The sequence below is a fragment of the Lissotriton vulgaris genome, chromosome 6, assembly GCF_964263255.1.
Source record: "Lissotriton vulgaris chromosome 6, aLisVul1.2, whole genome shotgun sequence".
Lineage (NCBI taxonomy): Eukaryota > Metazoa > Chordata > Amphibia > Caudata > Salamandridae > Lissotriton > Lissotriton vulgaris.
This window is the reverse complement of record NC_141694.1, coordinates 1,716,246,833-1,716,261,349: the sequence shown is the minus strand read 5'-3', so window position 1 is coordinate 1,716,261,349 and position 14,517 is coordinate 1,716,246,833. Positions and strand designations below refer to the sequence as shown.

General features: G+C 47.0%; 1 protein-coding gene across 1 annotated transcript in view; it reads right to left on the bottom strand.

The window, feature by feature from the left end:
* Positions 1-6,251, bottom strand: part of C6H1orf115 (chromosome 6 C1orf115 homolog) — a 64,197-nt gene extending 57,946 nt beyond the window's left edge. Inside the window, exon 1 of the mRNA XM_086927929.1 lies at positions 5,818-6,251. Coding sequence (XP_086784055.1) covers positions 5,818-6,165 — 348 coding nt within the window. The 5' untranslated portion in view covers positions 6,166-6,251. The remainder of the gene's footprint in view (positions 1-5,817) is intronic.
* Between the last annotated feature and the right edge of the window lie 8,266 nt (positions 6,252-14,517).

Below are 14,517 nucleotides of genomic sequence, written 5' to 3'. Positions count from 1 at the left end.
AAGTATTTTCCTTTCTTGATTATCCCTATACTTTTAACTACACTATGTACAGCACTCTGCTTCTCTGGTTCAGCTATAGAAAACTGCAAATGTATAAATATATAGAGGGTAGGGGAAGAAAGGCGAGCATTAGGTTTATAAGCGAATTTCATTTCCTGAAGCTGCTTGACACCACAATGGGTCAGTTCAGTATACAAGCACAGATGGCAAGATGACTCGGGGACCTCTCCAGTGGTCTACAAGCCACGAATTGCCATCCCAGCAGGGCCTACTCAGCCTTCTATCCTTCCGAGGACCGTTAACCGCAGACAACTTAATGCCTGGAAGAGACAGAAGGGCTACATAAAATGCATGTTATAACAACAAGTGCGAGGCTAACGCGAAGCAGTCAGAGTAAGTATAAATTATAGCTAGGTGTGCCCTAGTCTAATTTTGAAAGATATACCCTTTTGTGGCTCGGCGGCACGTGTGGTCAAAGACGAGAATAGCGCACGGGTGTTTTTGATCTCCACCCTGCACTCTGCAAGTCACAAATGAGGCTTTTAGCTAAATGCTGGCCAGGCACTCTACAGTGACCAGAAGGTAATACGTTCAAAGCCCATCAAGGCAGACTCAGTCTTCCATCCTCCCGCAATCGTTTGTGTAATCGGAATATCTGTTATTTAAAGCACTTAGAAACCACATACGTACCGTATTAAGCGCTATATAGAAACTAAATATTAGTGTGTAGACAACAGCCCCATTTTCTTGTTTGATATAGAGCTGTGATGTAGCCATTTGCATTTTCCCCGAAGAGATCCTGTTTGATTTTACAAGGAAGGCTGCTCAGGTCCGGGTTTCTGGCACCCTTGAGGATGTTTGTTTTTTCGTCTTATTTTGAGACGATCGCCATTGTTACAAGCTATTTCCTTTTTATCCTCGCGGGAATCGACGGGAAGGGCTGGTCGGATTTTGTAAAATCAACACAGGGCCTACGTGATGAAAATAAGAATTAAAAAAAACGCGCCGTAATACAATACCTATTGGGGACTCGGGTACTGCAGCTTACGGTGTTATTTGTTCTATATTTTAGGTACATAGAAATGATTCCAGTTCCTCACAAACAACTGAATTTCCTCCACATCAGTACAAAGCTCAAAAGGCGATGCGGTAGATGGGCAGAGACAGTGCACAGTGTTAAGACTGGTTTGTTTAGTCATGGGGCCGATCAAGTCACTGCTGTTTTTAGACCATATTTAGAAGGAGCCCTCACGTAAGAGGAACATAATCCCTGTTTCCGCATCACGAAAAGTCGGAAGCAATAAAGGTACCTGAATGTCTCTTTGGTTAATGATGCACAATTAGCAACATTCATTGGATGCCCCTTTATGCTATTTCTGGCAATCCTGTCAGATTCCCTAATTATCTTTAAAGGGGCAAGTGAGTGAATGACGTCACAACCAGTCCTTAAAACCCAAGCAGGCGCCATCAAACAACGCATCACTCTAGAATGGCCATTGCTGGTGATTGATAGAGACGCAGGACTAGGGAAAAGACGTCATTCCTATTCAGTGGATGGTTCTTTTAACTTCATCCTGCCACTCATAAGCCAAAGGCCAGCTTTGCATCCTGGCACTCAGCCGGTACCATTAGGACAAGATACCAAGGCAGCTGCCTGTACTGCTCATTTCTATGGACACGTAAGATTCCCCACAACCCACCCCTTCTCTCTCTTTCTACCTCATGTGTCCACTTGGTAAGTGCTGTGTGGCAGCCCAAGCACAAGGAGTCTGTTCCCTATTGGTCGGTGAACCAAGGCAGAACATAGTGTCTGTTCCCTATTGGTCGGCGAACCAAGGCAGCACATGGCGTCTGTCCCCTACTGGTGGGCGAACCAAGGCAGCACAGGGTGTCTGTTCCCTATTGGTGGGCGAACCAAGGCAGCACATGGTGTCTGTCCCCTACGGGTGGGCGAACTAAGGCAGCACAAAGTGTCTGTTCCCTATTGGTGAGCGAACCAAGGCAGCACAAGGAGTCTGTGCTCTATTGGTGGGCGAACCAAGGCAGCACAAGGTGTCTGTCCCTATTGGTGGGCGAACCAAGGCAGCACAAGGAGTCTGTTCCCTATTGGTGGGCGAACCAAGGTAGCACAAGTTGTCTGTTTCCTACTGGTGGGCGAACCAAGGCAGCACAAGGAGTCTGTTCCCTATTGGTCGGCGAACCAAGGCAGAACATGGTGTCTGTTCCCTATTGGTCGGCGAACCAAGGCAGCACATGGTGTCTGTCCCCTACTGGTGGGCGAACCAAGGCAGCACAAGGTGTCTGTTCCCTATTGGTGGGCGAACTAAAGCAGCACATGGTGTCTGTCCCCTACTGGTGGGCGAACCAAGGCAGCACAAGATGTCTGTTCCCTACTAGTGGGCGAACCAAGGCAGCACAAGGTGTCTGTTCCCTATTAGTGGGCAAACCAAGGCAGCACAAGGAGTCTGTGCTCTATTGGTGGGCGAACCAAGGCAGCACAAGGTGTCTGTCCCTATTGGTGGGTGAACCAAGGCAGCACAAGGAGTCTGTTCCCTATTGGTCAGTGAACCAAGCCAGCATATGGTGTCTGTTCCCTACTGGTGGGCGAACCAAGGCAGCACAAGGAGTCTGTTCCCTACTGGTGGACAAACCAAGGCAGCACAAGGTGTCTGTTCCCTACTGGTGGGCGAAACCAAGGCACCACATGGTGTCTCTTCCCTACTGGTGGGCGAACCAAGGCAGCACAAGGTGGCTGTTCCCCATTAGTGGGCGAACCAAGGCAGCATAAGGTGTCTGTTCCCCCTTGATGGGCAACCCAAGGCAGCATAAGGTGTCTGTTCCCCATTGGTGGGCGAACCAAAGCAGCATAAGGTGTCTGTTCCCCATTGGTGGGCGAACCAAGGCAGCATAAGGTGTCTGTTCCCCATTGGTGGGCGAACCAAGGTAGCACATGGTGTCTGTTCCCTATTGGTGGGCGAACCAAGGCAGCACAAGGAGTCTGTTCCCTACTGGTGGGCGAACCAAGGCAGCACAAGGTTTCTGTTCCCCATTGGTGGGCGAACCAAGGCAGCACAAGGTGTCTGTTCCCTACTGGTGGGCGAACCAAGGCAGCACATGGTGTCTGTTCCCTACCAGTGGGCGAACCAAGGCAGCACATGGTGTCTGTTCCCCATTGGTGGGCGAACCAAGGCAGCACAAGGTGTCTGTTCCCTACTGGTGGGCGAACCAAGGCAGCATACGGTGTCTGTTCCCTATTGGTGGGCGAACCAAGGCAGCACAAGGAGTCTGTTCCCTATTGGTGGGCGAACAAAGGCAGCATAAGGTGTCTGTTCCCTACTGGTGGGCGAACCAAGGCAGCACAAGGTGTCTGTTCCCCATTAGTGGGCGAACGAAGGCAGCATAAGGTGTCTGTTCCCTATTGGTGGGCGAACCAAGGCAGCATACGGTGTCTGTTCCCCATTGGTGGGCGAACCAAGGCAGCACATGCTGTCTGTTCCCTACTGGTGGACAAACCAAGGCAGCACAAGTTGTCTGTTCTCTATTGGTGGGCGAACCAAGGCAGCATACGGTGTCTGTTCCCCATTGGTGGGCGAACCAAGGCAGCACATGCTGTCTGTTCCCTACTGGTGGGCGAACCAAGGCAGCATACGGTGTCTGTTCCCTATTGGTGGGCGAACCAAGGCAGCACAAGGAGTCTGTTCCCTATTGGTGGGCGAACAAAGGCAGCATAAGGTGTCTGTTCCCTACTGGTGGGCGAACCAAGGCAGCACAAGGTGTCTGTTCCCCATTAGTGGGCGAACGAAGGCAGCATAAGGTGTCTGTTCCCTATTGGTGGGCGAACCAAGGCAGCATACGGTGTCTGTTCCCCATTGGTGGGCGAACCAAGGCAGCATACGGTGTCTGTTCCCCATTGGTGGGCGAACCAAGGCAGCACATGCTGTCTGTTCCCTACTGGTGGACAAACCAAGGCAGCACAAGTTGTCTGTTCTCTATTGCTGGGCGAACCAAGTTATGCCGATCCTGGCTCTGGCCAAAGCCGTGGGCCATACGCGGCTCTGAGGCGCAGCTGGAAGGTGCGTCACAGACGAGCCAGGGCACTGCCCTCTCGCCAGCTCCGTTATGCAGCTTGATAAATGCAAGAAAACCAGCAGGGCCCCTCATACTGCAGGCGAGATGCTGCAGTATGCGGGAGCAGGAGAAATGTGAAACGTGTATCTTTTCGTCTCGGAGTAAAGCGCTTCAACGCCCCGTCAGAGGTGGTAAGCGCTTTATAAATGCAATTAAAGTACTAAGTATCCTCAACTAAAAATATAAGAGGAAGGTGAACATATGTCTGGCAGACATCGACGGGCTTGCGTTGGCCTATCGCAGGCTTTAGCCCTTGGGGCAAGGGTGACCCTGGGTGGGCTTTCCCCCAGGACTGATGGCTTGCCCTCCTCGGCTTCCACACACCTCAGTCCCCCTCCTCGGGGCTGAGTGGGCTGATCACACCAGGAAACTCAACTTTCTGTTCAGGTTGTCGGTCAAGTCTCACTCCAACCACGGCCCTTGGGTCTGGAGAGGTCACGCGGCGTGACACACCCCACGGTCCCACAGGCTGCCATGGCAACCATCAAGAAATGCATAGGAAGGGTTTATTAGATTTGCGAATGGTGTGCTTATTACCATTCAAAACTCACAGGGAGGGATATTAACTAACACCGACCACTGACCACCGGTCCTCAGAGCTGTGCTGGAGCCGACTTCTAAGGTCGGGTCTGCAGTTTGCTATAATCCTAGATTTGACACAAGTTACAATTCTCCCTTGTCTTTAGCCCTGAAACGTCAGAGCTTGTGGTCTCCTGTTACACAGTTCTCAGATGATAATGCACAACGTTCCTTTGCACCTACACCCGCCCGACAAGGAGTACCGTAACCCCCGGACTTTTCTTTCATTTTCATTTAATATACTTAAGTATATATAATACACTTGCTCTTCTGCTTGATCAACCAAACCCTTCTTATTTCAGACAGTTTATAGTTTTTCTTTTCACTGACAAATTGTTTAGTTATGTCTAATTCTTTGCATAATTGTTTTTACTATATTGTTCCATATTCTTATGTGTTACTATGTTTTTAATAAACTCACTTTTAAATTTAAGACCGGGGTGACCCTGATGTGACTTCCACAAACTTCGAAGTCAACATTGTGGAAACCAGTTGACTATAGCACCGTTTCCAGTACTAGGCTTTCATTCAACAAATCAGTGCATTCTGGGAACTGTAGTCTTGGTTCATCTCCAACTAACACACATGAAAACATGCAAGAAACCTCATGCCGGGAAATATGGGTCTTACTAACCTGGAATCATCTGATAATGATCGGCAATCTCGATTATTTTCTACTTGCATAACGTACTAATTCTTTGCAAATTTGTCGTTTTGCCAGAGCCAACATAAATGCCAGCTGCCATTAACTGAATGCAATGGAACAACTACGGAGGGACGAGCTGCAGGGAGCGTTAGGTGGACCTGTGAATCTGAATAGGTGCCAATCTGTGCAGTATATGGAAGATCGTCCAGAATGGCTTGCAATGTGTTATTTTTGGTTTTACTATTAAAAATGCACTAACCATTCATGATGAAAGTTAACAGGTAGTAAAATACTAGTTGCATTTTGCCCCAAAGATCTCTCTGCACACTTTAGTTTCGGTAATATTAGCAACTCCTATTTACAGCGCTTAGAAGCGGCGCGAAGCGCTGCATAAAACAAGCTCTTGTTGCAGGTGGATGTTTCTGCAGTCACGGGCTGTGCGTTGCATTTCGGGGGGCTCTTACCCTTGCATACTTCTTCGCCTTCTGCTTCCTGCGGCTCTTCTTCTCCCCTTTACTCTCTCGCTCGCCCCCTCCTTCCTCCAGGGGCTCGTACTTGTCCGGGAGGGGGGCGAGGTGCACCTTTTTGGAGCAGCGCTTCTTCTTGTCTTTGCGTCCACCCCCCGGCTCCTTCTTGGGTGCGGGGGTCCTGGCAGGGCTCCGGGCGGGGGTCGAGGTGGCGGCTGTGCCCACCTCCACCTGCGGGGTCTGGGCGCTGCCTGGGGGGAGCTCCTCGGGCACGAAGGAGACCTTGTCCTCGCCCGGCCGCAGGCGGGGGTACTTGGCCTTCCTCTTCCACTTCTTCTGCCTCATTTTCGGGGCTCGTCGCCCTGTCGCTCCCTCTGGGTCGCGCTGTCAGGGTCTGTGTGTGTGATCAGCTGTGCGCTGCGGGACCTGTACTCTGCCCTGCCCTCCCTGAGCCCGGGCAGGGCTGATGGGAGGAGCCTGATCCCTGGCCGCGGCAGGCGGGACTGCAGGGGGAGGAAATCCACAAAAGTTCACTACAAAAGTCAACAAACACCAGAAGCACCCCCGACTTCAAACACACATGCGGCTCTGGGCTGACAAGATTACATTGTTCTGAGCCTCCCACCCGCTGATGCACTGTCTGCTTCTGGGGTACAGGCTGGTTTATTTATCCAGGTGGTTACCCCCACCCCTCACACACACACACACACACTTTTTTGAAAGGTATAATATTATTATTTTTTTAATCTGGCATTAGTTTCCAAGTTTTACGTTGTTGGTTAATTCTGGAGCTCCGATTGGATTGGACGTTTAGGGGGAAGTAAACAACTAACAAAGTTGGTAAACAGCGCTCTTCCCGTTGGAAGAAACTCCCAGACGTGGTAGGTCGAGGGGATACACAAACCGCAAAATGCACAAACTACCTTTGACTCCATTTAATCCCTTCCTGTCTGTCTGGGAGCAGTTCTAGACGGGTTGAGCCCGGGGTCCTTTCCACCGCTACACGCAGTGCTCTACGTCACCTGCCTGCTTTGTGTTGATGAGGGAGAAGTGTAGAGAAGCGCTTAGTAAAGGTACCATGGCCCCAACACAAGCAAGGAGAATTCCCCCCTAACCCTGGCTGGGTACAAAAAAAGGAAGATAATTGAGGTGCAATGAGCCCGGTGCCACTGCACTTGCTGCACTGTTGATAGCTACGCCCTGCGCGAGAAGTGGATAAGTCCCGGTGATGTAGTTTATCGAGCTCTGTTCTTTCTTGATTAACAGCTGTACAAACGTAGTACTGTATTGCGTCGCATGTGTAGCGTTTACTCCCCCTGTCTGGGGCGCTGAAGTGCATGCCTACATGTGTAGTTCGCTGCAAAGTGTAGGTAAGGTGTGTGGTTGGAAGTGTGTTGTCATTGTTTTGATCCTGTGTGGAAAGTGTTTCCACGTCACGAGTGAAGACAACCAAGGCGTGGTTATTGTGTTATGGGACGCAGCGCTTAGCAGTGGGATGGGTGAAGAAGTGTGAGAGACAAAAGCGTAGTTTATGGTTTTCAGTGAGCTGGTGGCTTGAACCGCTCCACAGATTCCTTTGTTATTTCTTATGACAGAAAGCAAGGAGTCATTGGGAGTCTACGTACAAGTTCACAACAGAATGTTTTTCATATTACGTGCTTGTGTGGAAAAATATAAATATATACTTCAGTTTGGTAACGTAACACTCAAATTAGTACATTTCAACGTAGTATTGGTATAGAATGTAATAGAAAAGGCCTACAAATCTTACAGACAGTGAAGTTGCCAACACATGTTCCGCACAGTAAAGACAGCATCTTCAGGGCTGGAAACAAAAAATAAAGATAAAATAAATTACAATTGTGATTTAGTAGCCACAGAATTGCATGATATTACAAAAGTCTTGATTAACTACTCAGCGGTGCAGTCTCACATATCACTAGACCCTAATTTCTTAGTTTATTTCTACAAAAATTGTTTATAAGGCCTACCAGGTACTTCTCTCAGACTGAAGCTCTCCTGTCCCCAAAAACCCCAAAACACAAATATTTTTTTTCTAAATACCCCAAAAATGAAAATATCATAAAAGTAAATATTTTTTCTGTCATAAGAATGACTAGTTTTTAATCAAGAATTTTGTAATAAAATGCACTTCTGTGGATGTTAAAACATAACTGTAATTTCTTTTATATATATTTTTTTCTTTCCAGCCCTGAAGAAAGGGTATTTAATTCGTGAAACACGTCTTGGCAACTAAAGTGTCTGTATGATTTTATGCCTTTTGTATTACAGTCTATATCAATAGTAATTATATTGTTATAATTTCTTTCTATGTTACGTTACCGAACTGAGGAACTGTATGTTTATATTGTTCAATGCAATCACGTAATCTAAAAAACATTCTGTTGTACTGTGAATTTGTACGTAGACTCCCCACGACTCCTGTTTTTTGGGCTTAAAATATGTGCCAGAAAGGATAACCGACAGTGGGTGAGCGAGCAGGGCTGTGGACTCAGATTATCCAGTGTTTGTTTCTTACAATCATTGTCCACTTAGCTGGTTACTGCAGTGTATTTTCCATTCTGATATATTGTTTGTGGTGCTAAGCAGGCATAGGCTGGAGGGAGAAATGGTGGCGATAACTGCTGGGATGGACTGATTATTGGCTCCATGGTGCAAACCGGGCTTGGAGGGCGCCAGCCTTTCGACACAGAAGTGGGGCCATTTGGGTTGCCTGCTGTAGTCAATGATTCTAAGCTGCTGACAGGCATAAAGAGGAACAAAATATCAGCTTTTGGTTTCTGTTTCAGGCAGAGCATTGTTGTGTGTTTGTAGGGTAATTAACCCCTTCGCAGCTAGGCCTCCCCCCTCTGCTAAGCCTTTATTTGGCTATTTGGGGTAGTTCGTACTTAGGCCCCTGTAACTTTTTGACCACATAAGGTATCCACGCCAAATTTGCCTCCTTTTCTTCCAACATCATGGGGATTCTAAAGGTACCCAGGGTTTGTGGATTCCCCTGGAGGGGACGGAGAAATTAGCCAAAATACAGCGAAATTAATTTTTGTTTGTTAAAAATGGGGAAAAAGTGCTGCAAATGAAAGAATCTGGGATTTTCCCTGCAAATGGTATCAAGCAAGGGTTTGTGGGGTTCAAATCACCATTTCCCAGCTTTTAGGGAAAGACAGACTTTTGTCAGAAAACCAACATTTTTTACAGTTTTGGCATTTTTCTGGGGCATAGCCTATTTTTGCTATTTTTTGTGCTTTCAACCTCCATCCAATTAAGGGTAGAAATGGGTATGAAAGGAATAATGGATCCTGGAAAGCTATACATTTTAGACAACATTCTGAATTTAGCAAGTGGTCATTTGTGTTGATCCTTCAAGGTTTGTTTGTAGAAACTAACAGTTCAATATAGAAAAAATTGAAAATTACTTGAAAAAAAAAACCTTCTGTGTCAACGTTTTCAACTGTAACTATTTCGAATTCTGACAGCTCTTTGAAAGCAATATACCGTTACATCCCCTGGACCTTACTGATTATGGAGTTATATAGGACTTGTAGGTTCACCAAGAACCCAACGAACCCAGAGCCAAAAACTGAGCAGCGACTTGCAATGGTTTTTAGGTCGAGCGTAGCGATGGACCTCTTGTATACTTTAGTATACTTGAATATGGGGACACAAATCGGAGGCGCGCATTTTCCGTCTGGATTTGGCCTCGTGAGCACGCTTTTGCTGTGAATGTGTGCGAGCGCGACTCTGCCATGCACCTTGGAAACCGAAACCTAAGAGCCGCGCGACATGAGCTGTCTACGGTAGAAGCTCACGCACGCGGCTCTTAGGTTTCGTTTTGACTTGTTCTCTCATTGTTGCATCCTTCTCCTTGCTGGAAGGAGGCATTTGATGGACCCTCCTTGTTTTTTCCGCGCTAGCTTACGAGCCCTGTGACTGAGGTCGATGCTGCCTAATGGGCCTTTCCTGCAGGGACGGCTTTGATTGTCCCGCTGCTGTAGAGTTTTGCGGTGGAGACTTTCTCGAGCAGGCGAGGGACCCTAAACATGCAGAGGAGATTCCACCGCCTACCGGCAGGTAGGGGCACTGATACCAGGCAGGTCAGGGCAGATTCAGTGTGTCGTTGTGAACGCTTAAGTATTGGTGATTATTTCCCAGTGGCTCATTCTCTCCGCTGGCTGCTTGGCCTGCGTGTGGTGTGTGACACTCTGACACGCTACCACACCTTCCCCCGCCACATTAGCTTGCCTTGTTTCTCAGGGGATTCCGAACATGGTGCGGCATTACTCTCCTCTTCTCCAAGGGCTCAGTATGCACGACGGGCAACCTCTTTACTGCCAAGCGGGGGCTACCGGAGGCCCCGCAGGGTCACACCGCGGGTCGCTGCAAACGAGGCAGAGGGAGCGGTGCTTGAGTACCTGTTGCTGCCTGTCTTTTCAATGTGCAGGTAGGGTGTCAGCAGGCGAGGGCGGCCGGCCGGAGCGCTTCAGGCCGGGTCTTGCTAGGAGGCTGCGGGGATCGCAGGGGATGCCGGTGCTGGCACTCATGTGCTTCATGATTTTTCGCGCGCCTCGTGGTGTGCAGGGTCCTGGGTTTCCGTGTTGGCGGTAAGTTTCCCTTAGCACCGGATGGCAGGGTGATGCAGGCGGTGTCTGTCTGGGCTTGCCGGGCTGGTGCTGGCTTAGTCTTCCTGCTGGCAGAGAGCTTTGCTCACAGTGTATGCCGGCTGAAAAGCACCACTCACCAGACCATTCACCATTGTCTGTCAGGCAGGTGAACAGCATGCCTCATCTCTGGGAGCCAGCCTTCAGTGATCATCAGCTCCCCCCGATAGCCCTCCTGCCCTTGCAGACTCGCCCTCCTATTTCCCCCGACTAGTGGCCGTCGATAGCACAGCTTGTGTGGGAAATGATAGAAACGGTCTAGTCCTTCACGTTAAGGAATTTTGGTGGCTCATTCCAGCAGGCCCGCGTAAAGCTGCCAATTTACGGAAAGGCTTTGGGTACCTCTGTGGGTGAGAGCGCGAGCTGAGGGGTTATTGAAACGCTACACAACACTTTCCTTTCACATTCTATGGTGACACGCCTGGCTTACCGCTAAAGCCACAGTGTAAACCCTGTGAAGAGTGAACCTGCTATCCCCACGTCTGGGGAATTAAAGGCAAAGTACAACAAGCAGTGGCAAAGCCAATAGGTCTCACCTACGTGAGGATTTGGCTTTTTGATGCTTGTGGCTAGGTTGTCCAGCAGCAGAGCTGCTGTGCAGCACCAGCATGGCTAAAAATTAAAAAGAACTATGGCACGAACAATGATCGCTGCATCATAGCACTTTTAAGGTTGAAATCTACCATACAGTGCAGCTGTCTAGTTTGGTAACGACATCTTGCGCACACACACACAACCCCCCCCCACACACCCACACAACCCACACCACACAAACCCCCACACACACAACCACAACCCCACACACACACACACACAACCCCACACCACACAACCCCCACACCATACAGCCCCCCACACCACACAACCCCCCACACACACAACCCCCCACACACACCCCCACACACACAACCACACACCCACAAAAAAACCCACACTCTGAACCCCACACACCCCCACAGCCCCCCCCACACACAACCACACACATACCCACACCCACATACACACACCCACACACAACCCCATACACACAACCCCCCACACACAGCCACATACACACACAACCCGACACACACACAACCACACACCAGGATAGCAAAGCATAGCATAGTAAAAGAAAACATAGTATAGCATAACAAAACACAACAAAACATAGCTAGACATAACAAAACAAAGCATAGCATAACAAAACACAACAAAACATAGCATCACAAAACATAGCATCACAAAACATAGCATAACAAAGCATAGCATATCAAAACATAGCATAACATAACAAAACATAGCATAACATAACAAAACATAGCATATCATAACAAAACACAACAAAACATGGCATAACAAAACAACAAAAAATAGCTAGGCATAACAAAACATAGCATAACAAAACAAAGCACCGCATAGCATAACAAAACACAACATTGTTTCACAAAACATAGCATAACAAAGCACAGCATAACAAAACAAAACATAGCATAACAAAATACAACAAAACATAGCATAGCATAACAAAACATGGCATAGCAAAGCATAGTATAACAAAACAACATATAGCATAGCAATACATAGCATAGTATAACAAAACACAACAAAACATAGCATTGCATAACTAATCATAGCATAACAAAACATAGCATAGAAAAAACAAAGCACAGCATAATAAAAGACAACAAAACAACATAGCATAACAAAACATAGCATAGCATAACAAAACACAACGAAGCATAGCATAACAAAACAGCATAACAAAGCAGGATAGCAAAACATAGCATAGCATACAGCATCACTCAGGGGCACCACAGCATCACTCAGAGGCACCACAGCATCACTCAGGGGCACCACAGCATCACTCGGGGGCACCACAGCATCACTCGGGCGCACCACAGCATCACTCGGGGCACCACAGCATCACTCGGGGGCACCACAGCATCACTCGGGCGCACCACAGCATCACTCTGGGGCACCACAGCATCACTCTGGGGCACCACAGCATCACTCTGGGGCACCACAGCATCACTCTGGGGCACCACAGCATCACTCTGGGGCACCACAGCATCACTCGGGGGCACCACAGCATCACTCGGGGGCACCACAGCATCACTATGCGCTACCACAGCATCACTCGTTCGCTACCACAACATCACTCAGCGCCACCACAGCATCAATCTGTGCAACCATTCAACAACAACTGGTTCAAATATGTTCTCTCAATGTTTCAAGCTTTATTACAAATGTCACAAAAAGGTGTTAATATTTCACTTCTGTTCTTGGATTTTCGTCACAATAAAATACACTGAACATAATCTTCACAAGTTATCTACAAAAGTTTAAGCTATTGCCATTATAAATTACAATAACTTTTATTTAAGTATTAATTATTCAAAAAAATTAAAAGCCATTGTTATTTGTAATATCAATACATGTAAGTCACATAAATACAACACATATTGCATTACAAATGCTATAGGTGTCACATTTGCGAAAGTTATAACTATTGGCATTGTAAATGACAAAGCTATTTCGCTATTTTCAAAACCAACACATAAATAAAACATTTGTCATTTACAATACCAATAGCTCAAACTTTCCAAATGCGAGACCTATTGCATTGAACAAAACATGGCATAACAAAACAACAAAAAATAGCTAGGCATAACAAAACATAGCATAGCAAAACAAAGCACCGCATAGCATAACAAAACACAACATTGTTTCACAAAACATAGCATAACAAAGCACAGCATAACAAAATACAACAAAACATAGCATAACAAAATACAACAAAACATAGCATAACAAAACATAGCATAGCAAAGCATAGTATAAAAAAAAAAACATATAGCATAGCAAAAAATAGCATAGTATAACAAAACACAACAAAACATAGCATTGCATAACTAATCATAGCATAACAAAACATAGCATAGAAAAAACAAAGCACAGCATAATAAAACACAACAAAACAACATAGCATAACAAAACATAGCATAGCATAACAAAACACAACGAAGCATAGCATAACAAAACAGCATAACAAAGCAGGATAGCAAAACATAGCATAGCATACATCATCACTCAGGGGCACCACAGCATCACTCAGAGGCACCACAGCATCACTCAGAGGCACCACAGCATCACTCAGAGGCACCACAGCATCACTCAGGGGCACCACAGCATCACTCGGGTGCACCACAGCATCACTCGGGGCACCACAGCATCACTCGGGGGCACCACAGCATCACTCGGGCGCACCACAGCATCACTCTGGGGCACCACAGCATCACTCTGGGGCACCACAGCATCACTCTGGGGCACCACAGCATCACTCTGGGCGCACCACAGCATCACTCTGGCGCACCACAGCATCACTCTGGGGCACCACAGCATCACTCTGGGGCACCACAGCATCACTCTGGGGCACCACAGCATCACTCGGGGGCACCACAGCATCACTCGGGGGCACCACAGCATCACTCGGGGGCACCACAGCATCACTCTAGGGCACCACAACATCACTATGCGCTACCACAGCATCACTCGTTCGCTACCACAACATCACTCAGCGCCACCACAGCATCAATCTGTGCAACCATTCAACAACAACTGGTTCAAATATGTTCTCTCAATGTTTCAAGCTTTATTACAAATGTCACAAAAAGGTGTTAATATTTCACTTCTGTTCTTGGATTTTCGTCACAATAAAATACACTGAACATAATCTTCACAAGTTATCTACAAAAGTTTAAGCTATTGCCATTATAAATTACAATAACTTTTATTTAAGTATTAATTATTTAAAAAAATAAAAGCCATTGTTATTTGTAATATCAATACATGTAAGTCACATAAATACAACACATATTGCATTACAAATGCTATAGGTGTCAAATTTGCGAAAGTTATAACTATTGGCATTGTAAATGACAAAGCTATTTCGCTATTTTCAAAACCAACACATAAATAAAACATTTGTCATTTACAATACCAATAGCTCAAACTTTCCAAATGCGAGACCTATTGCATT